The 26,694-nt window shown below is 40.5% G+C and overlaps 1 protein-coding gene across 3 annotated transcripts in view; it reads right to left on the bottom strand.

Moving 5' to 3' along the window:
- Positions 1–26,694, bottom strand: part of LOC100699720 (dedicator of cytokinesis protein 3) — a 53,073-nt gene that overhangs the window by 8,886 nt on the left and 17,493 nt on the right. For all 3 annotated transcript variants that reach the window (XM_025901888.1, XM_013275471.3, XM_013275466.3), the window contains exons 7-42: positions 25,274–25,358; positions 23,917–23,958; positions 22,879–23,033; positions 22,633–22,714; positions 22,495–22,555; positions 22,257–22,404; positions 21,156–21,244; positions 19,453–19,578; positions 15,653–15,777; positions 15,392–15,554; positions 15,149–15,255; positions 14,349–14,520; positions 14,165–14,262; positions 13,700–13,783; positions 13,500–13,600; positions 13,307–13,388; positions 12,732–12,902; positions 11,889–12,081; positions 11,604–11,731; positions 11,345–11,491; positions 11,138–11,236; positions 10,951–11,045; positions 10,682–10,757; positions 10,456–10,556; positions 10,303–10,361; positions 8,503–8,651; positions 8,305–8,390; positions 8,168–8,194; positions 7,980–8,075; positions 7,830–7,890; positions 7,631–7,724; positions 4,695–4,843; positions 2,405–2,491; positions 2,043–2,147; positions 606–747; positions 29–195 (exon numbers count right to left, since the gene is read on the bottom strand). In XM_025901888.1, coding sequence (XP_025757673.1) covers positions 29–195; positions 606–747; positions 2,043–2,147; positions 2,405–2,491; positions 4,695–4,843; positions 7,631–7,724; positions 7,830–7,890; positions 7,980–8,075; positions 8,168–8,194; positions 8,305–8,390; positions 8,503–8,651; positions 10,303–10,361; positions 10,456–10,556; positions 10,682–10,757; positions 10,951–11,045; positions 11,138–11,236; positions 11,345–11,491; positions 11,604–11,731; positions 11,889–12,081; positions 12,732–12,902; positions 13,307–13,388; positions 13,500–13,600; positions 13,700–13,783; positions 14,165–14,262; positions 14,349–14,520; positions 15,149–15,255; positions 15,392–15,554; positions 15,653–15,777; positions 19,453–19,578; positions 21,156–21,244; positions 22,257–22,404; positions 22,495–22,555; positions 22,633–22,714; positions 22,879–23,033; positions 23,917–23,958; positions 25,274–25,358 — 3,952 coding nt within the window. The remainder of the gene's footprint in view (positions 1–28; positions 196–605; positions 748–2,042; positions 2,148–2,404; positions 2,492–4,694; positions 4,844–7,630; positions 7,725–7,829; positions 7,891–7,979; positions 8,076–8,167; positions 8,195–8,304; positions 8,391–8,502; positions 8,652–10,302; positions 10,362–10,455; positions 10,557–10,681; positions 10,758–10,950; positions 11,046–11,137; positions 11,237–11,344; positions 11,492–11,603; positions 11,732–11,888; positions 12,082–12,731; positions 12,903–13,306; positions 13,389–13,499; positions 13,601–13,699; positions 13,784–14,164; positions 14,263–14,348; positions 14,521–15,148; positions 15,256–15,391; positions 15,555–15,652; positions 15,778–19,452; positions 19,579–21,155; positions 21,245–22,256; positions 22,405–22,494; positions 22,556–22,632; positions 22,715–22,878; positions 23,034–23,916; positions 23,959–25,273; positions 25,359–26,694) is intronic.

Here is a 26,694-nt window from a genome sequence, read left to right as displayed (position 1 = left end):
CTGAGCTGGCACTGCGGGCTCAACGTACCCTGAACTCATTCTCGCGGTCCTTGGGCCCCTTGTGGAAAGGTCTGTCATAGTGGAAGCGGCTGACATTGTTTATGCGGTAGAAACTCTTGATTCTCTCAGGCACACGTTCCAGCTGAGGCACATCAGAAATGTCTGACACTGGAGTCACTGCATAGATCTGCAAGTCTAGAAGCCAAGTGTCAAGGAAGTGACAGACAAAGTCCGACATACATGCATATTCACTCAGGAGGAAGAGCAGAGCGGATGTTCAAAAGAAATACTTAGAGAGAGCTTTAGTTTTTCCTGTGTGACCCTGGAAATCAACTTCAGTGTTTAGTTCAGTATTTAATCTGTAATAATCTCTAATAGAAACACTCAAATGCTTAGCAGAGTAATCAAAAGCCAATAAAATGCACAACACGTGGAGCAATTGCTCTGTTATTCAAGTCATTAAATCTATCAGGCAAAAATGCAAAATAAATCTGGTTACTGCTTTTCCAATGAGTCAATGCAATATGAACATCTGTTGTAACGGTCTCTCACTCTAAAGAAAAAATAATGAAGTCGTTTTAGCCATAGTGGAACTGTCAGGATACACTGAGCGTCACTTTGCAGGATGGTGTCGTCTGGAATGTTTGGATGCTGCATGGCGATGGCTTGCGGAAATTCCCCCAGCATCCTCTGCTGGAAGTCCTCGAGCCGTTCATAGTCATACCCGCGACAGACAAACTCCTTGTTCTGGAGAAAGAGAAAGACGTAAGACCGAGATGTTGCTGAGAATCTGCTGCAAATGATTCTCAGAGTTTAAGTGAGGTGTTCCTCTGGACATTGCTTAATTCTTTGCAGTACTGTCTGATTTACTATAAATTTAGGTGGTATTGCACAAATAAATGAAATAGCAAGAAAGGGTGTATGGTTGGATTTCCAGTGCACTCTTCAGACTATAAACATATAATCTAAAGTTTGTGGAGTCAAACTGAATGGATAGATGCTTCATTTTATACATGAGTGGCAAGGGGACTGAGAACGCCTTAATTTAAAGATTAAGAGGTACGGCTGAATACTTGTGTCTGTATAGTTTATGTGCAGCAGTAGATAGTCGACTAACTGAAAAGCAACTGTACGCTTTTCAGTCAGTGGACTATCTACTAACTAAAACCAAGCGCAGACATAAAAGACTCCAAACAGGCCGATGCTTTATAGCTACTAGACATTGAAAAAAGCAACTTATAAAATTAACCACATTTGTGGAAGAATGGGTTGTTCTAATGAACTCACTGAATTTGAGTGGTACAATAATAGGACGTCGCCGGTAAGACAAGTGAGTTTGTGAAATGCCTTCCCTCGTAGATGTTCCTGAATAAACTGTAAGTGGAAGCCTTTAGGAACCACAGGAAGTTGCAGGCAACATAGCGGGGTCACCAAGTGTGTAAAATTCACCAGCGCTCTGCGGAGCTCCACACCTCGTCTGGCATTAATATTAGCACAAAAACTTTGCATGGGAGTTTCATGCATGGATTTCAAGCTCCTGTAGGTGTAATGAATGAGTAGCCCAATACTTTTGGTCTTTGTAGTGTATGAAAGAAGTGACAGGGAATCCAGTCAGCAAAGTAACAGGACAGACAACTAAACAAGCCTCTGTAAAGCCCTCAGGAATGAGAGATTTAGGTGATAATTCTCAGATAATTTTCATACTGTTCTTTAATACATTCATAAAAAAACAAACAAAACAAAACAAAAAAATGATAGCTACTTTAATTAAAGGTAATAGGCACCGAAAGGAAATGAGCCCAAATAAATCTGTTGTCAGAGGACCGCACTGGGCATATTTACTTAGATTAGAAGAAATGAATGCATCACCCTAAAATCTGTCAGGATGGCCATGACATATTTGGTAGTGATGGTTCATAAACAATCTTACTTTTTAACTTCTCATCTTGCATAGCCTACTGCGGTTAAAGCAATGGTGGAAGTGCACATCTGAACACATCGGCAGGATTATATCTGTGTCAGACTGGATTGGAAAGTCCTACCCTGAGGAAGAAAGGAAACTTCCTGCCATAGAAGCCCATTCGAAAGAACTCCGGTTCAATCCTCTGCTGTTCAATGATGTTGTCATAGTATGCTGCCTCCATTTTCTGTCACCGAATGAACAAAATGCAAAAGAGTCAAGATGAATAATCGAGCAATCACACACATTACTGAGCTGACTCCATTTTCTTGGGAGTGTGGGCGTGCACAGGTAATTAGGACATTGTGTTTGCCGCTGTGCACGCATCACACCAAATAACAGAGCATGACAATAACGGAGGAAGCTGTCAACACTACCACCTTCTTCATCACAAAAGATGCTTGTTTGTAATAAAAGCAGAAATGAGGAACATGCGGGACTTACCCGTATCCAGCTGAGGCTCTGATAATCATATAGAGTCTCATACTGGAAAGCTAGCTCCCGGCAAAGAGAGATTCCATATTCCCAGCACTGCAAAGTCATAAAATGAAGCTAAATGAGAATAAATCTTGATTTATCCTTAATAATCAAGAGGAATGTCATAACAGTAAAAGTGTTTTTTGGGAAGGTTGTAGGTTATTGAGATTTTAAATGGAATAATTATAGCTTCAAAATTGTGTGATTAGTGCAAAGAGACCATTATGATTTCAGGTTTTCTTTTTATTTTATTATTATCATCATTAGTATTAGTATTATTATTATTTCCATTTCTCCATATAAGAGAGTTAATTGTGGTATGTGTGGTAGAACGTGTTACTGAGTCTGCTATCTGTTTATGGCAGTTTTACCTCACATTTATCATTTTTCATTACCAGCAGCAGCAGGAGCAGCTTTACTGAGCTCTACACTGAATCAAATAATCTGGTGGATTAAAAGAAATATGAAAAAAAAAAAAAAAAACCCAATGAGATTTAGTTTTATGCAATAAAGTTAGGATTAGTCAACCCTTGTTTTCTATGTTATTATTGCAAAACGATATTGGGTTAAATGAACTTTTTTATGTTTTTCATTAACGCAAAGACTTTTGAGTCATCTCATGTTAGAAAATTCAAATTGCAATGATGTAAAAGCTGTAACTCTTACCGGGAGAACTGAACTGCATCCTTGTTTTATTTGTGTTTTTTTAAGCTATTTATTTAATTATAATCTATTTGATTATGCTTTGCAAAGCCCTTTCTATTATTGTGTTACTGTAATTATACTATGAATGTTTAATAGATAAAATTTGTTGCTGCTAAATAAACTAGCATTATTAGTCACATTTCTTTTTCAGAGCAGTGTATTAAAGTGAAGGTGGTTAGCATGGTTTATTTTAAATGTGTTACAAAACACATTTAAAATGTGTTAAAATTGTGCTTAAACAAGAGGAAAAGACGAGCATGGTGTTAAAGATCTAAAAACTTGACCTGGCTTGACCTGGCTTAGCTGTTTTCTCTCTCATTCAAACACAGTAGAAACATTTTTTCTAAGTCTCATCATTTATTTCACAAGCTTTCCTTTAAACAGATACAAATTTTTTTTTGCCGTGCATGAACTGTAACAAATGCAGCAGCAGGTAAAGAACAGCTTCCCTTTTTAAACGAGAGCAGCAATAACACTGATTTAATGAAGGAGGCCACTTTTATTTCTTTCTCAGCTGCTCCCAGAGTCCAGAGGGCATTGTCCTCTCCAAAGCAGCAACACCAGTCAACTAATTCAATTTTGTGGATGAATACCAGCCAGGGAGGAATGATTCTAGGAAGCAAATCACATTTGAACAGAAATCTGACCCTCGCTGCTGCGTGCAAAGGCTGCATGTTTGTATTTGTATTATGATAGTCTGTGTTTACTTTAGCTCTTAGCTCTAACTCTTAACTTAATTTAACTGGCTTTAGTTGCAATGATTTTCCACATATGATGATTGGGTTGCACAGTAAAAAGTAAAAAGATGTAACAACTGAAGATTGCATAGAATAGTAGAACAGCAGCTCCACTGCCCACCTAACACAGCATTAATGTTCTACAGAAATATTCATAAAGAGCCTATACTGGTAATAATAACATAATTACAGTTTAAAATGCTAATAAGTAATGAAATTACATTTTAAAGCTTTTATACAGCATGGTTTTACACTGCAGTGTTGGGTAAAGGGTTAGTGCTTCTTTCGCCCCTCTGAATTCTAGTTTAACAGGTGCAAGCAGGACTAACTTATGAAAAATAAGTGGAGATATGCAATTACTGGGGCTGGCAAAAGATGTAAAACACACTAAAAACTTGGGAAAAACATTGAATAGAAGCACTACAAGACTCTGACTCACTCCCAGAGTTAATGAGGGCAAAATCTGATTATACTTGGGAGCAGCTGCACTGCAGATGAGAACAAACAGCCCTTTGAACAAAAAGCAAAAAAAAAAAAAAAGCTATAAAATTTAATGTCGCTTTCATTTATCTAAGTTGATTTAGCTTCAAATGTGACTTGTCCAGCATGACCTAGTAATATCGATCCATCACTATAAAGTTAACTAAGCCTTCCCTTCGTTTCCTCATTTGACTCAGTGCTGGAGGCTCCGCTGCAGTGCAGTCAGAGGTTAGCAAGGGTCAGGAATTACAGGCCTTTAACATTTGCATGAAACACTGGATTTAAGTCAGTGGAAACAGGAGCAGGAGACAAAGGTATAAAAAATATTCACTTGCCTTGCCCTTGTTGAAGTAGTGGAGGATTTTACGACTCAGGTTCTCTTTACGCTGCCATTCGCTCTGACAGGGATAGTGAAGAAAATCCCTTAGGGGCCGGTCCTCCCACTGCAACAGCTCCCAGTACAGCAGGAGGGTGAAGGCTGCCTCTGTTGACAAGGGGGTATGAAAAAAAAATCGAGATTACCTTCTATATACGTAAAAACCCAAAGGCTTTAGGCACAGTTAAAATTTTTGTCCAGTTTTTGTGAACAGATGATGTATGACATAAAACAGCCAGCTGCACCTAAGGTCCCCTGATAATCGTGTTTTTGTTTAAAAGCAGTCAGACTGCAAGGAGCATCTGCACAGTTAACACCATATCAGACCTTTTATAATATAGTTTGGACTGAAGCCGACTAATCATGGGCATGGATGTCATGGTAACTTTGGATTTAATGGCTTCTTTGAATTGTTTTTTTTTCCAGGGTTTCCTAATTGCACAGCGTACAACATGTTTAATGAGTTTACAAAAAAACAAGAATTGGGTGCACAAGTTTGAATTCATTTTGGATTTTCTCTAATTCAAACAAGACCAAAAGTACACTCATAGGCTGAAATATACCTCCACTAATATTTGGTAAATGTAATTCTAGTTGGACCCCTCTTCTTGGCAGAATGGCAGAACCATTTAACTTGGTTGGCTTCCTTTCACAGATCTGGCTTTTAAGCGTAATCAATTAATTTTTTTAGGAAGTTTAATGTTAGCCTGCTTTATCCATTCCAAAACCAATACTCATGTGTGTTTGGGATCATTGTCCTGTTGGAATAACCAATTATGTCCAAGTTTCAACTTAGCTGTTGATTTGAGGTGAGGTTGAAGAATTTGAAGGTAATCCTCCTAATTTGCTATTTCATTCATTTTGTCTAATGATGCAACCACCACCATGCTTGGCATTACAGTGTTCTTAGGTCTGAAGCCTCACCTTTACTTGTCCAAACATGTCTCTTGTCATTGTAGCCAATTGTAGTTTGTAGATTGGAGATCAATCTTTGTCTCAACTGACCATAAACCTTTTCTCTAGAAGCCGTTTGGCTTGTCCATGTGGGCAGTTTCAAATTTCAGCTGCATATTGATTTAACCAGTCGTGTCCAATAAGTCAATTGTGATCACTAAGGAGAAATTAACAGGCCTCGGCCTTGTTGAGTTAAAAGACATTGTAGAATTTTCTGCCTCACTTACTAAATAACTAAGTCTGTATATATATATTAGCCAGTATCTATGAAATGAACAACTCTCTGTTTATTTTTCTGACCGTGAGGACTGTAAAAAAATATATTAAACTAAGCAAACAGATAATGAGTTGTATTTATCTCCACTATGGACTCTTTGTTAATTGTGAAAAAGTTAACACACTTTGGTGGGTGTAATGTCACATAAAGTACAACTGAAATTATTAATTCAAAAAGATTTTCAGTTGCTACAATTTGCTGATTTTTTTCTTATGAAATGATAAACTAAGTTTCCTTGATTTTCTGAGTGTTGGTTGGACTATTTGAATTTTCAACCAACACTAGACTTCCACTAAAATCCATTTTATGCTGATTATCCTTTGTGTCCAAAGAAGACTTTTTACATAATGAATGATTAATCTGGTAAACACATAAATTGGCAGATTAACTGATAATAAAAATAATCAGTAAGTGTTCCAGCACTACGAACCCACTGTACCAACTGATCCCACCTTTTGAATTGAATCATATTTTGGAAAAAAAGCAAGGTTTTTTAAAGTTGGTTCTGATTCACACAATAACCACATGTGCAATCACACCCAACTCTGCTGGACACTTAAATGTGTTTTGGTCATCTTCCCAGCTGCCTGTTGTTTGTTTTACGTAAGCGGCAATGAATAAGATTGAATTCAATTAGTCACATTTGGCTACATTTATGCGCACACAATAACACCACTGCTGATAATGTGAGATAATGTGAGTAAAGCTTTACTCACACAAGCCATTTACACAGTAAGATTACACGACAACTTCCCCTGATTTCTGCTTTATGTGACTAAAGTGACATTACCGCATCGTAAATGTACTGTAAAACCCCTTCTTCTCCAAATAAAATGGATAAATGTGATATAAACCTCACATTTACAACTTACATAAAAAAGCTGGCTGTACAACCGCCATGCAATAGTTTGACTTCTTAATGTTAAGCTAACAGCACATAATTATCTCTACCTGATATTAGGCAATCTATTTAACCATGGGTGTCGTTACACTTCTGTGATATCTCTGTTTTTAGCACACCATTAGTTTCTCTATCATCTTCTTCATCTGTAGCCCAACAAAGAATCCAGTCAGCTGTAGTGAAGTTTCCCCCAGTTTGAATAAGACGATCCCTGAGACTCAGATGCTGAAAGCTGACTCACTGCAGCTACCTGCTGAATAGCTCATTCTTCTTAGGCAAAAAAAACCCCAAGTATGTGAAGCAAAGCTAGTAAGTATGTAAAGTCTCATGTGCAGGACTAATAAATCAACTGGTGCATGAAGGAGACATCCATCAAAGGGTGTGCACGTGTACACGCTCTCCTGAACAGGAAGTCAAACTGAATTTCACCAGGAACAATTCATTTGTGTGTGTGGCTATAAACTGTGGGGGTAGTTCTAGCAGGCTAATAACAACAGTCCACAAAGTTGCAAATTATGACTACACAGCAGTAGCATCCTCCCTTCTGCTGCTTGCATCATTGTCCTGTGCAGTCATAAAACAGCAATATAAAAGGTCAGTATCTCAGACTGGCATAAGAGGGACTTTTTGTTCTCTGCAGTCCAGCTGAACTGAAATCTGCACAGAGCCAAAGAGAGAAGGTCAAATCTTACATTCTTTTGTTGCATTTATTTAATTCTCATGTGCAAACTCTAAAGGATACTCCATTAAATATCTCAGGTACCTGTGAAGTCCTCTGCTTGGAGATGCAGGTCACACAGCTTGTGGATATAACGGATGTACATGTCTTCTTTGTTGACCTCTGATTTGTAGAAGTTCTGATTTTCAAAATAAACATGAATGGTGAATTTGTCTCCCCACTTTTGAAAATATTAATATATGCTTTTGTAAAATCCAGAATAAAAACTCATGAAACTTCTCACCATAAGATTGACAGAGCCACCAATTTTCTTGTTCTCCATCTCATCTCCTTTCATGCAGTCCCTATAAATATGACGTGTTTACTTCTTATTGCTCTGTGATTTATTATTAGAAAGCAACATAGTTAAGATGACAACTACATTTTAGCCTACCTGTAATCTAGTATTCGCTCAACAAGTCTTGTGACTGATGTGACAAATGAGATTCCTGTTTCTCTCCAGGTCTCCTGCTCAATCTTCTCCAGCAGGCTGCACAGAAAATACATTAAAGCATTTTTACCAAAGGCGATGAGCACAGAAATACAACACATATGAATAAATATGTCTGCCAGTCCATTCACCTTGGATACGGACCAAACAGTTGGGTCCTCGGGTGACGACAAAACAAAAAAGAAGCATGTTAGAAGGAAATACTAACAGAGTGGCATTATCCTGAATATCACTTCACAGGCTCGCTAAACACGGGTTTGATGCTTACAAAAGGCTGAAGAGCTCTCTGTGATTGTCATCGCCTTTCCCATCCGACACCATGCTGTCCAGCTTATCCATCAGCTCTGCCTCCACCTACACAAGCACAAACACATTCAGCCAATAGATGTTATGTGACAAAGAGCCTGTCCATCACTGCAAGCTAACAGTGGGTTAATTTCATAGTGCAGTGTCATAATTATGCTACCTGTTTGAAGTTTCCATTTTTCCTCTGCTCCCAATCCATCATGTCATGAAAAATTGGGATCATAATATTTCGAACCTCGGTCTGTGGAACCAGCGTAACACCAAGGAAGGGACCCATCATTCCTGGGATGAAGTGTGGCTTATTGTCTCCTGGATTAAGAAGATTCATACAGACAGACCTGTTTGTTTGCACTAATTTCATGGATATATGTAGTACTGTGAAAAGTCTTGAGCCACCGCTTATTTCTTTATATTTTGCTATGAAGGAGCCTAACTTTTTTTTACTTTTTTAAAGTGGCCTTGAGCGATAGTTCTCCAGGTTTTCTGAGGGTGTTTTCTTTGGGCATCAGCTGCTCTGTCATTCATGTTTGCGCCAGTCATTGTACTTGTACATTTTCAAAAAAAATTCTGAGAAATCCTTTTTTTTTCTGGGTGGAATGGTGGTTAGCCTGGTTGCTTCCTAGCAAGGAGGTCCTGGGTTTAAATCTACCAACCACCTGCTGGATTTTGTGAATTTTGAATATTCCCCCTGTATCTGTGTGGGATCTCTCCTGGTACTTCGGCTTCCTCCCACAGTCCAAAGACATGTGGTTAGTTGGGTTAAGTTAATTGGTCATTGAATGGTTGTCTGTCTCTGTGTTATCCCTGCAACAGCCTGGTGACCTCTTCAGGGTGTATACAGCCTCTTACACTATGTTAGCTAGCATAGGCTCCAGCAACCCCGCAACCCCAAATTGGATGCAGGGTTGTTGTTAAGTAACTTAACACTTAGTTATTGAAGCATAAACAAACATGCCTGATTCAAAGAATGAACCTCTGTTGTTTCTACACAACAACAACTTAGCAGACAATCAGTTTTAAACTGTATTTTTATGCACGTTGTTGCTAGAAGCATGTCACAAAAACACACTTGTTCTAATTTCTTTTGTTAAAGCTACAAAAAATAGCACAGTTTGATGGGCATAAAACTGTATTTTTGTGCTAGCAAGGTGATTCCCAAAGAGCTATTAGCTGCAAACTTGGTACATGAGAAAATGGTGAGTTGCGTTTTTTAGCGGAATTTGAGGAAACTGGTCAAGTGGAGGACACCTGACATCAATGCATCAGTGGCCACAAGTTTCATGGAGTGATTAATCCAATTTAAATTTCGGGTTCAAATTGTTTTCAATATGTACAGAGGAGGTCAGGAGAGAGGTAGAACAGCAAGTGTCTACAGCCAATTCTACAACACATGGAGAATCTGTCATGATTTGCGACTGCATTTCAGCTGGTGGTGAAGACAGAAAAGTGCAGTCAAGTTTTATTCCACCACACAATACCATCTGAAACGCTTCTGATTGCCTTAGGCTTCATTTTTCAACTTGAAAATGATCCCAAACACACTGTCAATGAAGTAAAAGTGTACACTATCAGTCATGGACTGGCCTCCCCAGAGCCCTGACCTCAATATTACTGAAGCAGTGTGGGATCATCGTGACAAAGAATGGAACAAAAAACAGCCAACATCCAAAGAAGAGCTTTGAACGTCCTTCAAAAAGCCTGGAGAACTATTCTCAGGAGCTCAGGCTGTGCTGAAGAGTAAAGGTGATCATACCAAATACTGCCTTTCAAGCACATTGTAACTATAAAACTCTGTTTTTGCCTTATAGTCATGATTTTCATGGATTTTTGCACGTTTCAATAAGTCGCTCCACCCATTTCCCAGTTTTCCTATCAAAATAAACAGAAATGAGGAATGGCTTGAGAATTTTGCACAGTAGTGTAATTGCTAGGGATACATGTATGTGTGGGCATCACAAACCTAATTTTTGCCACATGCTGAAGAGCTCATATGCCATCATAACTCTCATGTCGCCATATCTACAAATAGAACAGCAAAAAGAGATCAAATGTCGAAAATGACATAATTAACATGGTGCTTGGAAGAAAGCACACACAATTAAAAAACTCTTACTTATCTAGGACTTTCTTTCTCTTTGCAGGGCCTAATGACTCCAGCTGCAGGCTGGGCTGGTTGATGTACAGCACAGTGAGGCTGAAAAAGGAGTTCCACACCTGACAGACAAAGAAGCATAAACAAAAGTAAAGAAATGCAACACTGAATGACATTTAAATTGCACTAGTTAGCTGCTGTGTGGCTTCATGGTGTAGTGAGCACTAGCTGCTCTCCTGACACGCACCTTGAAATCAAAATCTGCATCTGAGAAGTTCTTGTGCAGCGCCGGAGACAGAAACTGTGTTGTCACTACGATGATACTGCAGAAAGCAAACATTACCCTGTCAGCTTACAAAATGAGCTAGGTGCCAAAAATAGATGAAAAATTTTGCAACACAAGCGTCACCTTCAGAGTAGGATTATCTGAAGAAAGCCTGATCTAATGGTTGGCTGTATTCCCTTACCATCTCTGGGACAAAGACTGCATGACAGAAATGGAAAAAGCAGACTCACTGACTGGTTAGGAGCCGCATGACACTCCAGTCACGGGGGAAGATAGTCAGTTTCATCAGATTGCGAAACACGCAGAAGATCTTCAACAGGAACTCCTGCAGAGGAATATATTAAGAAAGAGTATGCAGTTCTGAAATGTAGTAAATAGGCCACTGCAAAAGGCTTTGAGACTCAGAGAGTTTCCCACCTTTAGTTCCTCCTTGCTGTGGAAGTTGTTGAGTAGATGGTGAAAATGGATCTCCGTCATCTGCCGGAGCAGAGACAGAAGACAGGAAACATACTCCCCCTGCATGCAAGAACATCGCAGACACAGAAAGGTTAATGAAGAAAAAGATGAACTAAATGTAATTTATTTTTACTGTCCATCAAAGATGCTGCTTGCACGAAAGCTTACCGTTATCTCAGCAGTGCACTGGGGGCATCGTTGTCCTCTGGACGTCTCCACAGAGTGAGATTTGCTCATGATGGACAGAAGAGTTTGCAGCAGCACATCCAGTAAGCTCTCCACCATCATCTCCACCTCCTCCTGAACAGAAGACTCCTGAAAACAAAAACCAAAGGAGCAAACTGATGGATGCAGCGCAACTAAAAAAAACATTAGTATACAATACGGCAGTATGTGTTAAGTATGCACAGAGAACAGGGATCTGTACCATGGAGCTTGTCTTGATTATTGAAAAAATGCTGCCCAGGATCCCAGAACAAATGAGCAGCTCCCTCTGCTGGCGCAGATGCAGGTGGATGTGATGTAAAACCACTGGCAACAATATACTACGAGATTCTGGCAAACGGAGAAAGAAAAGAAGGAAGCAAACTGAATATAAAGCAAAAAACACAGTGTACGCACGCTAGATTTACATGGGCTGAAACTGTCAGACCATGCTGTTCTGTCATCTTCAGAGAAAAACATTTTCTTAAAACCTTCACAATTGTCTCACCGGGGAAGAAAAAGAGGCGGCTCTCAACTGTGCGAGCAATAGACTGCAGCTTGACTACATCCATAGACTGGCCAATGTCCACTGTGCTGGGCATGCTCCCTAGGGTGCCCCTGACATATTCGGCTACCTCCTGAACAGTGAACATCTGCAGCAGCTCATCAAAGATATCAGGGAAGCTGTTCAACAGCGCTGCCTTGAGGGGGAAACAAAAGCAAAGAGCTGCAATTAGTAGAATACATATGGAACAGATATTCAGTTTCAAAGATGCTACAAATACACTGAAAGTCATAATACAAATGAATGAAAAGGCCTTTCTCCATGACATACACACATAAAATGAAAAAAACTCAAAGGAATCCAGCAAATGTGTTGATGCACAAAATGGTTTAGTTAAATTTATATTTAGTCTCAAATTAAAAACTCGAATCTTTCAGATCCAGGGTCAGGTTGCGCAGCATCTGGTGCATTGTGGAACAAACACAAGGGGGGCGTTGTAACTTACTGAGGAGGACGTGAGCCCAGGAGCATGAACACAGAGAGGCATGCAGCTGATCAAAGCCCTAGACTGTCCAAAAATCAAGCCAAGGAGGGCTCAACAGTGGCAGTGAAGGATGGAAGCATCAATCACAGAACACAACAAATAAAAGTCACAGGAATAAAACAAGTTAACAAACAAACTCAAGCAATGAAATATGAATGCAAACTGAGAATGAATAAAACTGAAAATTTAAAAAAAATTATAACAAAAGATAAAAATGTCTGGTGAGCAGGTGACATAAGGGGGATTTTGAGAGTAGTGTAAAGGGGAAATGGTTGTTGGCCGTGAAGTGTGAAGCGTCTGACCTGTGTGAACACCAGATTCTCTGAGCTGCGGCTATCCAGACTCAGGACAAAGCGGATCGACTGGAAAAGCTCTTGGATGCTGGCTCTGAACTGCTCCTCCTCCATCCCGCAGGTGGCTCTTGAGTACAGGATACGAGACTGGACGATGAACTTGAACAGATACTCTAACGCCTGAGGTGATTGTTGGGGAGATGTAGATAGGGAGTCAGTTGGTGCTCACTTCATCAGTTTCCAAACAAAGAATGAAACTTCCATGCTGGATTAGTTTAATATTGAAAATCAATACATAAAACAAATGTTTCTAATCAGGCCCTGTGACAAAGTATCTGTTTAAGAGATTCAATCACAAAGGAAATTCAGAGAGCACATGGAAATGCTGCACTCTGTATGTCATTTTTAATAACTTCCTTTCATTAGCTTTTCTTTCAGCAGGACATCCGCTTCCTGAGGCCTCATACGGTGTTACATTATTCCTTATCAGCACATCTGTTTGACCATTTCCTCATGCCATGCTAATTAATCGCTGCAGAATGAGCCAAGGACGAACCAGAAGCAAAGTGAGTGCGATACTTTACCCTCATGGCTTCCTGTATGTGGTCCTGTCGGACGACCTCAGCTGAACGATCCATGTACCACTTTAGACATCGAATCAGCTCTCTGCAGACAAATTGTCTCAAAGTAAGACACTTTGCGCATAACCAGAACCTGAGCTTCTTCTTTATTTGTGCTACAGACTAACTTCAAACAAATGGCTAAATGTTTTTATACTTGTATGCCAAAGCTCCTGCAAAGTGGTTTTGTATGTAGGAGTCCATGACGGGTCTGAAGTGGTAGAAACGGCTGTCCCTGAGCAGGTTAATGATGAAGACCTGAGCACACAAATACATATCTATTGTAAAACACTTCCTCTACTTAAAAGTCACACTACATATTTTAATTTGTGAGTACAGCTCCTTTAATTTTCTTACCAAAGACTGGAAAACCAGCGGCCCGTATTTATCAGTGTTGTCATCTAAAAGACAGAAGAGCGTATCCAGGACATCTCGCAAGAACTGCAAAGAGAGGGGAACAAAAAGAGCACGTCTCAAAACAAGCGTCGCATTAAAGGCTTTACTGCTAACTAAAATAGAAACAAGGAAAAAAGAAAAAAGGATAGCCCCGTCATCACAAACATTTTAGAAACATTTTCCTTCTTTTTTTCTGACACGATAATGTGACAGCTCAACAGACCGGCTCAACGCAATTTTTCTAAATACTAAAAAAACTTTATGTGTATTTTGGATGCACACAAAGAAAGCCTACTCCTTAATCACAACAACACAATATTTAGCAAATAAACAAAATAAAATCATAATAGGATAATAAAACAAATGCTCTTCACATATTGTCAAAAAAACTGAACTTAGTAAAGCTAGAGTTACAGAAATAATAACCTTGACAATCTCCTCCCCGCTGATCTGGCGTAGTCGACCGAGGATGTCCAACACCCTGTCTGGATGGGCCTTCCAGTTAAGAAGAGCCAGAAGGTCCACTGAAAACAGAAAGAAATCAAAATAAGCTGAACTGACCCAGAAAGACACAGCATGGAAGAGCAGCATGTATAAAGTGGTAGATTACCATTTTGTGTTAGTTTGGTGGAGCAGAGTATCGTAGAGACCCAGAAGGTTTCTTTGGGGCTTCTCTGGAAGGGCAGGTTAGCAGGTAGGTTGGGGCAGCTGTTGAAGTCCTCCTTACAGCAGGGCAGGCTCAGATAAAGGCCCTGGTTGCTGAAGGTGGCGTTTTCATCACACTAGAGGATTGAAATGGAACAGTAAGAGTTGGACACACACATGTGGACAATTAATATTTAATGAAAGAATACTGCAGCAAAAAGAGCTGCAGTTCTAGTCAATAACAGGGTGGCTGTAGCTGTGGCTTTTGGCAGCTGTTGCTCAGAAGGTCGAGTTTACACTAAACATAAGGTACCCAGCTCCTCCAACTTGCATGTCCTTGTGTCCTTGGGCAAGGTACCAAACCCCCCAAACTGCCCCAGATTTATCCATCAGAGTACGTGCATGTGAGGAGAAGCCATGCGTGTATAGTATAAAAGCTCTATGTGAATGTGCCTTGTATATGTAGCGTATTTACCATTAGATATCAGTCAAAAATGGTAAATCGGCAAATGAATTTGGCTCTTCTCTCTGGGAGCAGTAAAAAAAACCCCAGCCAACTGCCGCACTAGACCTCGGTGTTTCGCTCAGTTATTTACATAATTACGTTTTAATGTGCTAAGTACACGTGCATGATCACATATCAAAAACTGATGGCATGTCAGGCAGCTAACAAGGATAAGATATTGCATAAAGGCAGGACTTTCACTCGTGTATGAGTCACTTTCTACAGCAGCTGCAGAGCACCACATGTCTGCAGCATCTTACCTTGTACACATACAGCTCATGACTCTCATCTGAGAGTGTAGTCCCATCCTCTCTCATCAGAGGAGTGAAGGCAAAACCAAACAGTTTTTTCTCCCCTTTGTCTTTAGCTGAAAGGAAACACATCACAGTATCCTGAATCATATACTTAACTATGCTGCATAAACCTTGCATACTGTGAGCAATCATCCGATAAACTTGTGTACTGGGGGTTTTATCTGCCACTGGGTTGCATTACTGACTCACTGGAGCAGTGTCTGAATTCAAATCGTAGGTGGGAGCCTCTGAAACGGTCTATAGGAATGGGCAGCTTGACCATCTCACTCCAGCGAGGACTGTTGTTGTGATACAGGACAAACGAGCGATATTCAGAGCTGTTAGGCTCCCCACTGCCTAAACTGATGCAATCCTGCAAAAAAAGCAAAACCACGGGAGGAAGGTTAGACTTGCTGTAGTTCATATACTGACGATATGGCACGTATTAACTCATGTGCACATGCGTCATACTTTGAGTGTGTCGCCGTCGGCGTAGAGCACATAGAGCGTGACTTCGATGTTCTTCTGGACACTTTTGCCGCCCCTCTCAAACTCCCCCCGCTCCAGGGTCAGATACAGGTCGTTGCGTGTGTCACCTAGGAAAATTAAACAGCCCGAATTTTACTTAGAGGGGAAATGATTTCACAGATTTGTCAGAGAGAACACTGCTGTTCGTGAGAGAAAAAAAATTATGAAGCCTTTTGTGGGTCCAGAGGGAGTTTCGCAAAATATGACTGCCTCAAGTAAGATCACTTTGAGGTCAGCTGAGTCTGAAAAAATAATCTGGAAGTTTGGAGTTGGAAAACAATTAATCTGCATTAGGAAGGCAAAGACATCTCTGAAATTCTCCGACTACGACAACAACCCTGTCTCCAGCCATGTTAATGCGAGCCTCTGCTCCACAGAGGAAGTGTGAGCGGTCAACATAAATTAAGCTTCCATGTGGACTCGAATGTGCACTGCATGTCACCGTTCTCCTCAATGCAAAGTGACCCCACTGAGTTGCAATAGACCAGCTCATGACTGCCTCAGCACCTTTTGTTCGGTCAGAGTTTAATGGAATAAATATCAGTGGCAACAGTGCACACAGATATTGCAGTTATTTATAAAATCAGATTATAGTTATTTATATCAAGTCATTTCCTTGGGGACAGATGACTCACAAGGAGTGATATTGGGAGGTATTTCAGGCTAACTGGAAATAAGCTGGAGAGGGGAGGAGAGGACAGGATTATGCATTCTCAGTAGACACAAAGCACTGCAATGTCAGCTGATGAAATATTCCGAAATAAACACACTTCTCCCTTTTCTCTTTCTTTGAGTTATCTTTAAAGACCTCTGCTCTTTAAAATCTGCTCTGCACCTGACCTACATGCTGATCTCACGCAGAGGGAGCGAAGAAAGGAGAGTCTACAAAACACCAGGAGTAGAGAAAGTTCTTTGTAGTAGCAACAACATAGTGTAACGCCATTACAATTAAAAGTTTTCTTTTTTATTATGTAAGTTCAAGTACATAGAGAACACAAGCTGAATGCAGTTGGTATAAAAGGGAAAGTGTTTTTTCTGCAAAAAATTGTTTTTGTGTGTCACGCATATAGACTCAGTGGCCACTTCATTAGGTATACCTTGCTAGTACTGAGCAGTACCCATTTTTACCTTTAGAAGAGTCTGGCCAGGTTTTCCACAATGCTGGAAACATTCTTCAGAGATTTTGGTCCATATTGACATGACAGCATCACACAGTTGCTGCAGATTTGTCAGCTGCACAATGATGTAAATCTTGCATTTAAGTACACTTCAAAGGGGCTTTATTAGACTGAGATCTGGTGACTTTGGATGCCATTGAAGTACAGTGACCTCATTGTCATGCTTGGGAAAACAGTTTGAGATGATTGATGTTTTGTGAAACGGTGCTTCATCCTGCTGGAAGCAGTCAACAGAAGTCTACACAGTGGTGACAAATGGATGGACATGGTCAGCAACAATACTCAGGCAGGTGGTGTTTAAATGATGTTCAGCTGGTGCTAATGGCCCAAAGTGTGCCAGGAAACATCCCCCACGCCATTATGTCACCACCACCATCAGCTTCAACTGCTGATACAGAGCAGCACAGATCCGTGCCTTCATGTTGTTTTGGCCAAAATATAAGAAATTGAATATCATTAAAACAAGCAACATTTTTTACAATCTTCAATTGCTTGTTTTTGGTGTGCCTGTGTGAATCGTTGCCTCAGTTTCCTGTTCTCAGCTGAAAGGAGTGGCATGTGTGGTCTTCTGCTACTGTAGCCCATCTGCTTCAAGTTTCATTATGTTGGGGGTTCAGAGATGATCTTCTGGATACTTTGGTTGTAGCATGTGGTAATTTGAGTTACAGGTGTTCTCCTGTAAGTTCAAACCAGCCTGGCCATTGTCCTGTGGCCTCTGGCATCAACAAGTCTGCAGAAGAATAAGGTTATGCTCATTCTCATTCTCTGTAAAAAGCGGGCATGACTTTGTGGGAAAACCTAAGTAGACTGGTAGTTTCTGAAATACTCGGAAACAACCATGCCATCTTCAAAGTCACTTAAATCACCTTTCTCACCCATTCTGATACGGAGTTTTTCTGTCATGGGCTGGGTCGTGTGACCCAGTGTTTGAGTTTATGTATCTTTTTTTATTCATTTGTGCCCTGGTTTATTTTGAGATTGCTGTTTAGTCCTTTGTTCCTTAGTTGTTTATGTCATCTCTCCCTCTAAGTCTCCCTGGTTCATGCGTCATTATGTTTAGTTCATGTCATGTCTAATCTCCATGTTTCCTGTTTTACTTTGAAAGTCTGTATTCAATGTCAGTGTATTTGGTTTCACCTCTCCTGTTCTGTCGTTAGGTTCATGTGTGTCAGCTGTGCTCCCATGTGTGGCCACTTCCCCTAATCATCCCTCATGTGTATTTAGTCTCTGTGTTTCATGCAGTCCGTGTCGCGTCGTCTGTGTTCTCACCTCCATGTTTTCACGGTCAGTCTATGCAGTGATCATCATAGTCTCTGAGTCTTCTTAGTTTGTCACAGTATTAGTTTTCCCAGTTTAGTTATAGTCTAGTTTAGTCACACTATCTCTGCTTTGTTTGTACACTTTGTCTTCAGCCACAATAAAGGTTCGCTTTCTGTTAAGTTCACTCCCGTCTACTCACTTGTGTACGCACCTGGGTCCATCACACACACCACCGCACGGCCTGTCTCCGCAGACCGTGACATTTTCAGCAGATCATCATGACCATGTCTACATGCCCAGATACACTGAGTTGTCGTTACATGATTGGCTGATTAGATATTTCCGTTAACATGAAGCGGAACAGGTGTAGCCAACAAAGTGGCCGTGGAGTGTATAACATTAGATCTGTAATTTGCTGGTTTTAACTATTTTATACAGAGGGCTTCAAACTCTCTAAGCAGTGAGGGCTACAGTAGAATCGTCTCTAAACAAAGAAAACTTAAAGACTTCTGAAATGTGATACAAGCTCACTGATTTCATACACTTTGTACAAGCGCTATGTTTTATAAGTTTGTACCATATTCTAAAAGTAAAGTCCTGATAAATAGTACAGTCATTAATCTGTCAGCTAAACCACCTACAGACATCAGCACGAAAAAGTACAGTGACATGTGGGGGTACCAAGAAGTATCAAATGAAAATGTTCTACCCTAGTGCAAGTACCTTAGTGGATTACTGGAGTAAATGTACTTACTGTGTTATTTTCCACTACTGCAATATGCAACTCACACCTACATGTTTTCCAGTCTCTATCTAGATTGGAATAGCTATAATAACATGCCTGTAAACCGAGCAACATGACCATTCACATATATTGGCATTCATTTGCTGGTGTACACACAAAGCAAAGGGTTGGTTTTTGGGCTAATAGTAAGACTGGAGATTTCTTTGCTTGGACCAGTAATGAGGTGGAACTGTTCCTGTATATTTGGAAACAAAGATAATCAATTGCCAGAGAAGGACAAGACAAGAATTACCCATAAAGGATTAAACAACTGAAGGTGTTTGAGCCAAGCTAAAACATTTTGGATTAATTTATGTGACTTGTAACATCCAATCAGGAGGAGAATGTCAAGTTTTCTTTGTTACCTGCTCAGATGATTTTTTGGTGCCCTAACATGCTCTAGTGGATGCCAGACATTAAAACAGTAAAGGTTGCATGTAGATGTTTTAACAGTTTAAAGCTGAGGCTGCACACTGAACTTCTCTTTGTCCATTATAGCCTTCTACTTTTTGCCTCCTTACCTGGCAAGATGACATCTGGGAAACCCAGTTTGCGTGTGAGTGCCAAAGCCCTGTTGAACACAGCCTGGTTCTCCCGTCTGATTTGCTCCAGCTCACCTCGCAGCAGCTGCAGGGAAATGATGAGGCCTGGAGGCAGGGGCAAAGGGATGGTGGGCATAAATGATCGTGTGTAAATTGGGAAAAGGGCAAATGAAGAGGTGTGAGGTTGTGGGTGGAAATCAGAATCGAATAAAAGACAGCACAGGGACAAAGAAGAAGAAAGATGTAAGAAGGGAGGGACAGAGGGGTATTTAAAGGACATTAGTCAGAATATGGGGGAGGAGAAGACAGACAGAAGAGTGAATGGAGAGACGTGATCGGAGCCAGAACATAAGGAGGGAGGGAAAAATTGGGTTCTGGAATTACACAAAGAATCGAGGGAAAATATGGGTTTTGCACAAATCCGGGGACGTATTATTGTGAGGCTTGAGTCTTAAATAACCTATGAGATACTCATAGGGAGAGATGTAACAGTGAATTATGAAAGATCAACCCGTACAGTCTCTCCACTTTTCAATATTTCACAAAGCAAGATGGTTTAACGAGACACGAGGCGATCTTTTGAAAGAAGAAAACAAATTGGCTGAGCTGCATGTGCTGCATGTGTTGCATGCAGTTGAATGTACAGGTGTTTTGTTTTCATTACGAATTTTATAATTAAACAGCCCCATTTTTAAGTACAGTTGTAAAAAAGTTACAGATAAAATTGTCAAAAAACCCATTAAACTATGTTTAAAAAAACTGGGACACCAGAGCCCATTTAGAACAGACCGAGGAGTAGTGGAAAATTGTCCTGTGAGCCAAATCACAGGACAGTTTTCCACTGCCCACTGAATTTCTGTGGACACCTCTGGGTGTCTGTTTTAAGAGGAATGGGTATTAACAAGCTCGTTATCAGCGCACAATTAGATTGCCAGAATATGTGGAGGTATATTTGTGCACACTGGAAGGCTATAGACAGCCTGCCATTCAGTTGTTATTGTTAAGGAAAAGCCTTTCTTGTTTCAGCAATACAATGCCAACATAGATTCTTCTCCACAATAAAAGATTCCCAGCGCTAAACTGGCCTCCTTGTAGCAGTTGACCTGTCAACTACTGAAAATATTTAAAATATCACAAATCACAAATACAACAAATGAGGTCCCTGAAAAGCTGAAATACAATATCAACAGTCTGCTTTCAAAACACCAGCAATTTGTCTTGTCAGTTCCCAAACACTTACAGAGTTTTGTTAAAAAAAAGAAGTGATGCAACATGGTGGTAAACATGCCCCTGTCCCAGCTTCAGAAATCTGTTGTTGGCTTCGAGATGAGCTTAATGTTCCTTTTTTTTTTAAAATGTGTGCTGTTTGTTTACAATTTTGAATTAAATATGGGAAGTTCTGTTATTGTTTACATCTAACTAGCTTTTTTTGGAAACAAGGCTATATTTGTTTTTTTAATTTAAAGAAAAGAAAGGAAAAGAAAGGAAAAGAAAAGAAAAGAAAAGAAAAGAGAAAAGAAAAGAAAAGAAAAAAAAGAAAAGAAAAGAAAAAAGAAAAGAAAAGAAAAGAAAAAAAAAGAAAAGAAAAGAAAAGAAAAGAAAAAAGAAAAGAAAAGAAAGGAAAAGAAAAGTAAAACAGAGGTGGAAATTTAATGGGAGATCAGCAGAAACAGCATATTTACCATAGTTGGTGCTGGGGGCTGAATACTTGGTGTTAGACTTGCGGATGATGTTCTCGTGTACCTGGTACCATTCGTTCTCATTGTTACATCTGGAGAGAAAGACAGTTGAGTAGGGCTGTTAACAACACACCCATTAGAGGGTCCAGATGGATGGTTCAGGACTGTGTGTATGGGGACTGCACGAGCAGCATGAGTCCCAGAGCCGATTTCCTCCTGGAGAAAAGGTAGCAGCAGGAGGAAGTGCTATCAAGCAGCACATTAGCCGAAATGCACAGCGCACTAAGCAAACCTGACAGTCAGCTCTCTACCAGCCTTTTTCATTACTGTGGGCCCAAAGGCCCCTGGGAAAGGCATGGGGAAATGCACATACTGGAGCGATATAAGAGCCGACAGTTTGGAGGCAGCTCAGCACTGAATCACTGCTTCCTTTTTAAAGGGAAGGGATCTTTACGTCCACCGAGAAAGCCAATAAAAACGGCGGTTTTCTATTCGAGAAATCTTTATTTCACACTGAGCTGCTGTATGGTACTCCACAAGAAAAACAGAACGTAACTGGATGGCAAAGTGTAAAGACGATCACTGACCGGGAGCGAGCTCAGAGAAGGACAGTGCAGATACGAGGAGACACTCTAGCTGTTGACTGACAAGAAAATATGCTGAGCGTGGCGTTACTTTTGCTTTGTCCTCTATCTTTGCTCAATTATCTATGTGTCATCTCTCTCTGCCTCTTCCCCTCTCCTTCTCTGTGTCTCCTTCCTTCACTGGGCTGGCTGGTGTACAGGAGTGTCTTTCTGTGGCAAAGCCTAACAGAAGCAGCCAGATTCACAACATGCCAAGTGCCCTATCTCAGGCCCAGGGTGAGAAGCTATTGATTTTCCAGAGGACGCTTCATTATCATTCTGGTCAAAAACACCCCAAGCATCAGCAGTGTAACACTAGGTTGTCATGCTCAACATTTCTAGAACATTTACAGATTCCTGCTGCTCTTCACAGATTCGTTAACCTTATATTCACAAAAGCACAGAAGCCTTACAACGACGAGACGGCTAAGCAGAAGGAGAAGAAGAAGAAAAGGAAGAATAGCTTCAGTGGTATATTTACGTATAAACTTTGAGCACAAAGTCCTTCTCCTCTTTGAGGTCGGTGATGGTGTGGAAAACATCACTCATGGCAAGTACAGCGCAGCCATAAGGTCGCCTATACTGCACATGCGGCGGGCCTTTCTTTGAGTCATTCAGCAGCATACGGCCTGTAAAACAAACAGAGAAATAATTTGCTAAGAAGAACCACTAAAAATTTATAACCATGAGTAAGACGTCATCATACACTCGTTACTTACCAGTTCTTATGACGTGTGCAACAATGTACAGGTCTCTCTTCAAGTCTTTGCTGCTTAGGTCCTACAGAGAGGCAGGAAAACAAATGTTAACAGATTCAAGAAGGAATAAAAAAGTAAAAAAAAGTAAAAATATCTTACCGTGAAGAGAGCACACAGGCGATCAACCTTCTCTGGATTCTTTGGTCCTCCATTTTTGTTCAGTTTCACCATGAACTTTTCACTGAAAAAGAAGCCAGATCACAGTTTCACAGTGTCTGTCGACCACAGAATGCCTCAATCTGCTGGACAGGGACTGTGTGTAGATGTGTATGTATGTTTGTGCTCTTGAACAGATACAGTTCCCATTCAAGGCTGTTATGTGCGCGCTGAGACTCCTCGGTGTACCTGATCTGTTTGGCCTCGCGACTGTCGTACAGAGAAAAGAAGACGTCTGCATCCTCGCTGATGCTGTTGTAAGTGAAGCTCTTCAGGTTGATGAAGAGGTGGTGCGACACAGGGACACGGCAACCGTCACCATGGCGCTGTCTTATGCTATCACCCTGAGAACGAAAAAGAAAGTGACCGCTCACAAGACCGCACTGCAAGCGAGGCCAAATACCTGCCACTCTGTATATAGATATGTTTATTAAACAGATCAATGGAAGTATTGAAACTGTTGAATAATTCATAAATAAGCTTTACAGTGTTGTAACTAGAGTCTATTTATAGTGGAGTCAGTAGAGATGATGGATTTCATCCCAATTAGGATATGAAAAGACGAACAGAGTGATGGAAAATTGGTGGCTTTGCTATAAGGGACGGTGCGATATCCTGTATTTATATAATGTATAAGGTTAACAATGAAAAGAGGCAGCTTTCATATGCATATGTGAATGCACAAAATCCACAAAGTTTATAAGACCTCTGAAACTCACATATTTGCTTGTTTATTTTTTATGTACATAAGCTAAAGTGCGCTAACAAGAAGACACTGTGCTTTTACTGTGCTAACAGCAGTTTATGCTTATGTAAATCTGTACAGTTATCGCACTAGTTTCACTCTTCTTGGGCCCAAAGCCAGACAGACTTTACAGCACATCCCCAAACAAAATGTAACATGTCTTTAAAATAGTGTTTCAACACGAGAGAAAGCTATGATATGGCCTACAGCACCATTTGTGCATGCACTGGGACATATGTGATCCCAGTGGGAACCAGTCCTCACGCCCTGGCAGTGTTGGTGTCAGTTGGTGTCAGGTTCTCACCAGTATTATAGGCACCAAACACCAAAGAGTCTAAATGTGATAGCCTTAGTGCCAGAGCAGTGGCCTGACTTCAGGACACTCATTTGCGACAGAGTGTTTGGAAAAGAAATGAAAAATGAGATTTGCTGATGAAAAATGAGCTGTGACGTGTTCATGAACACCACTGAAATGGCCGTACCTGGTTTGTGCTTTGCTGACCACAATGTCTGCTGGATACATGCTAAAAAAGTTCAGAGGAAAAGATGTCAGATCAGTGAGTCCATTGTTGTTTTTTCATCCCACACAGCTTTGAACTTATTTACCTTACAGGAGCTTCAGACAAACACCACCTGAGCGATGCCCCAGTTGATGCTTCAAATCTGACAAAATTTCACCTACGTACATTGCCGAGTGGCTACGCTAGTGTTCCTGCAGCGCTAAAAGAAGCCCACATGAGGCAAAACGTGAGCATGTGGGAGAGAAGAGGACAAAGCCAGTATCGCCCACACACCCCCCTTCTCTGCTCAGCAGCCTAAAAGAACTCCTCTACTCCCATCCTTCAGGAGGTGCCAAGGTCTTGTGCCCTGCCAAAGACAAGCTCACTTTCATCGACAGAGTCAGGAGGCTTTCTGGCAAGGAAGACCTGCACTGTTGTTTCTGGACAGAGCATTTAGTGCACAAACATTCAGCGTGCAAAGCTGAGAAACATGGCAAGGGGATAATGGGAGGCTGCAGGGCAGTTGGAGAGTGTTTTCATCAGCATATGGTGCTTCAGCCACTGAAAAGAAAGGATCTCCCTCCCAGATAGCAGTCTCCAGCAGCATTACATTAGATTTCGTAACATCTGTGCTGTAATCACATATTTCTAAAATTGGATCTGCTTCAGCAAGTCTCCTCTGTGTGTATAGATTTGGAAGTCCCACATCACTACAACTAAAGCACATTTGAGACATGACTTATTCATGGAAATGTGTCTCTGGTCTGGTTCTTTCCTTAAAGCAAGCAAGACTTAAATCTGCAATTTATTTTTAAAAAATAACAATTAAATATTCATTTGCATTTACTGTACTTTTCCCACAGCCTCACCTGGGCCTGTCACTTTGCATTATGTATGCATTACTAGTTAGCAATCACCGTGGCGACAGTCACGTGCACGTAAGAAAAAGGACACATTCAATATGGCTGTAAGATAAGCATAAAGAAGAAGTCACATGACGCAGCTCCAACAGCTGAATCGTGCAGTCTCTGGTGAGTCACCTTGCTATGGATGATTTGATAATCGGTACATTCTCACATCACTACAACAACACAATCCTATATGGAAAAGCAGCGTGTGCAATGGCAAAAAAAAAAGCGCTCGGTAGGTAAAAAAGGATCGAGTGCAAGACAGTGAGTCATGCCTACATATATAGTTTATGCATGCTGCAGGGACACATTTAATTGCATTTTATCATCCAAAGAATACAAATGCACTGCACTGACTTATTCTGTTTAATAATTAAAGGGATGTGTTTGTACAGCGTGAATTGGTTCAACAATATTTCCAGCCAACATACCAGTTTGTATAGCTCTGATACGCTGATCTGATCCGGATCCACCATTTCAAACTCTTTCCTGGGAACAAGGTCTAAGCCAAGGTGTCTGATGGGAGAGGGATTCGGTGTGAGTAAAGAAAAACAGAGGGGGAAAAAACACGTTATAGTTTTTAGCTCAAATGAAACAAAGGTGTCATATCACCATAATAAAATCTTCAAACATTCCTTAATAACAGTGATTCTGAAACTCTTCCTGGCATGACCCCCCTTTCAGAAGTCAAACCAGTGCACACCACTTACTCCACAATTTTCATTAAGTTAAAATTTACCTGAAATTTAGCATAATAATAGTCAGTATAAAACCATATAAAGCTCACGAATAAATCCAAACAAAACATACTCGGGAACACTAAATAGCAATTGCTAAGAGACTGAAAAATCCTGATTTGTTACAGATTTAGCAGCTTATTTTCCTCACGTGAATCTTGATTAGCTGACATAAATATATACAGTATTTAAGAGAACAATACTTTCCTGGGAAATGTACTGGAGCAAAAGTACACAAGAAAAACACCTGCACTTAACCGTTTTAACCCAAATAAAGCATATACTGTGTACAGGTTGGTGTATCACCCACACAGAATAAAAAAAAGTTTATTTTTTAAGGCTACAGCACCACATCCAGCAGACATTATTAGATCATTTTATTCCAACAGCTCAGTAAGACATTTCTGTCATCCCTGGAAACCCGTAGTAGAACGAGGATTTATGGGTTTGAATGGTACTTAACCACTCAACATGAGTTTGCATTATAGTAACCCACTAAAGGGGTTAAGAACAGTACTGGAATAATTGTACTCTGTTGCCAGGTACAGTTGTCTCATGTGGTTGTATCTCATACTGTAACTCTTGACTTAAGCAAAACTGTGCAGCCTTAACTCGTGAAGCACTCTCTGCGCCGCGATGATCTTTTGACCATGAAATTAGATCACTGCAGCTCGCAGATCAGCATGCACCACACCGTACTGACCTCAACGTGCATGATAAATGACTCCATACTTTAAGAGTTTGTATATTTGATTCCAAGCACGATATGCACAAATATTGACCAAGTAAAGTTGTTTAAAGTGAATTTTATGTCCAAAAATCTCTAAATCTGTTTTTAAACTGACAGATTTTCCCTCCACCTAGAGCTCTTCCTCGGCTGAACTGAAGCCCTCGCATCATTATTTCTGTTATGGATGCCTGTCACAGCTCAGTTGGAAGGGGTTTGAAACTGGCAACAGTAAGAATATGGCTTTACAGTTCCTCCGGGGGGATTTGCATTGACTTTAAGCTGCTTCAGATTCACTCATCTGCTAAATGACCATAAAATTACATCACAGCAATGCTCTTACACACCCACTCATCCACTGTGGCAGATCTCTCCAGTGTCATTTTTT

This window comes from Oreochromis niloticus, linkage group LG20 (assembly GCF_001858045.2).
Source record: "Oreochromis niloticus isolate F11D_XX linkage group LG20, O_niloticus_UMD_NMBU, whole genome shotgun sequence".
Lineage (NCBI taxonomy): Eukaryota > Metazoa > Chordata > Actinopteri > Cichliformes > Cichlidae > Oreochromis > Oreochromis niloticus.
Note: the sequence above shows the minus strand (reverse complement) of the source record. Positions and strands in the feature narration are given on the sequence as shown.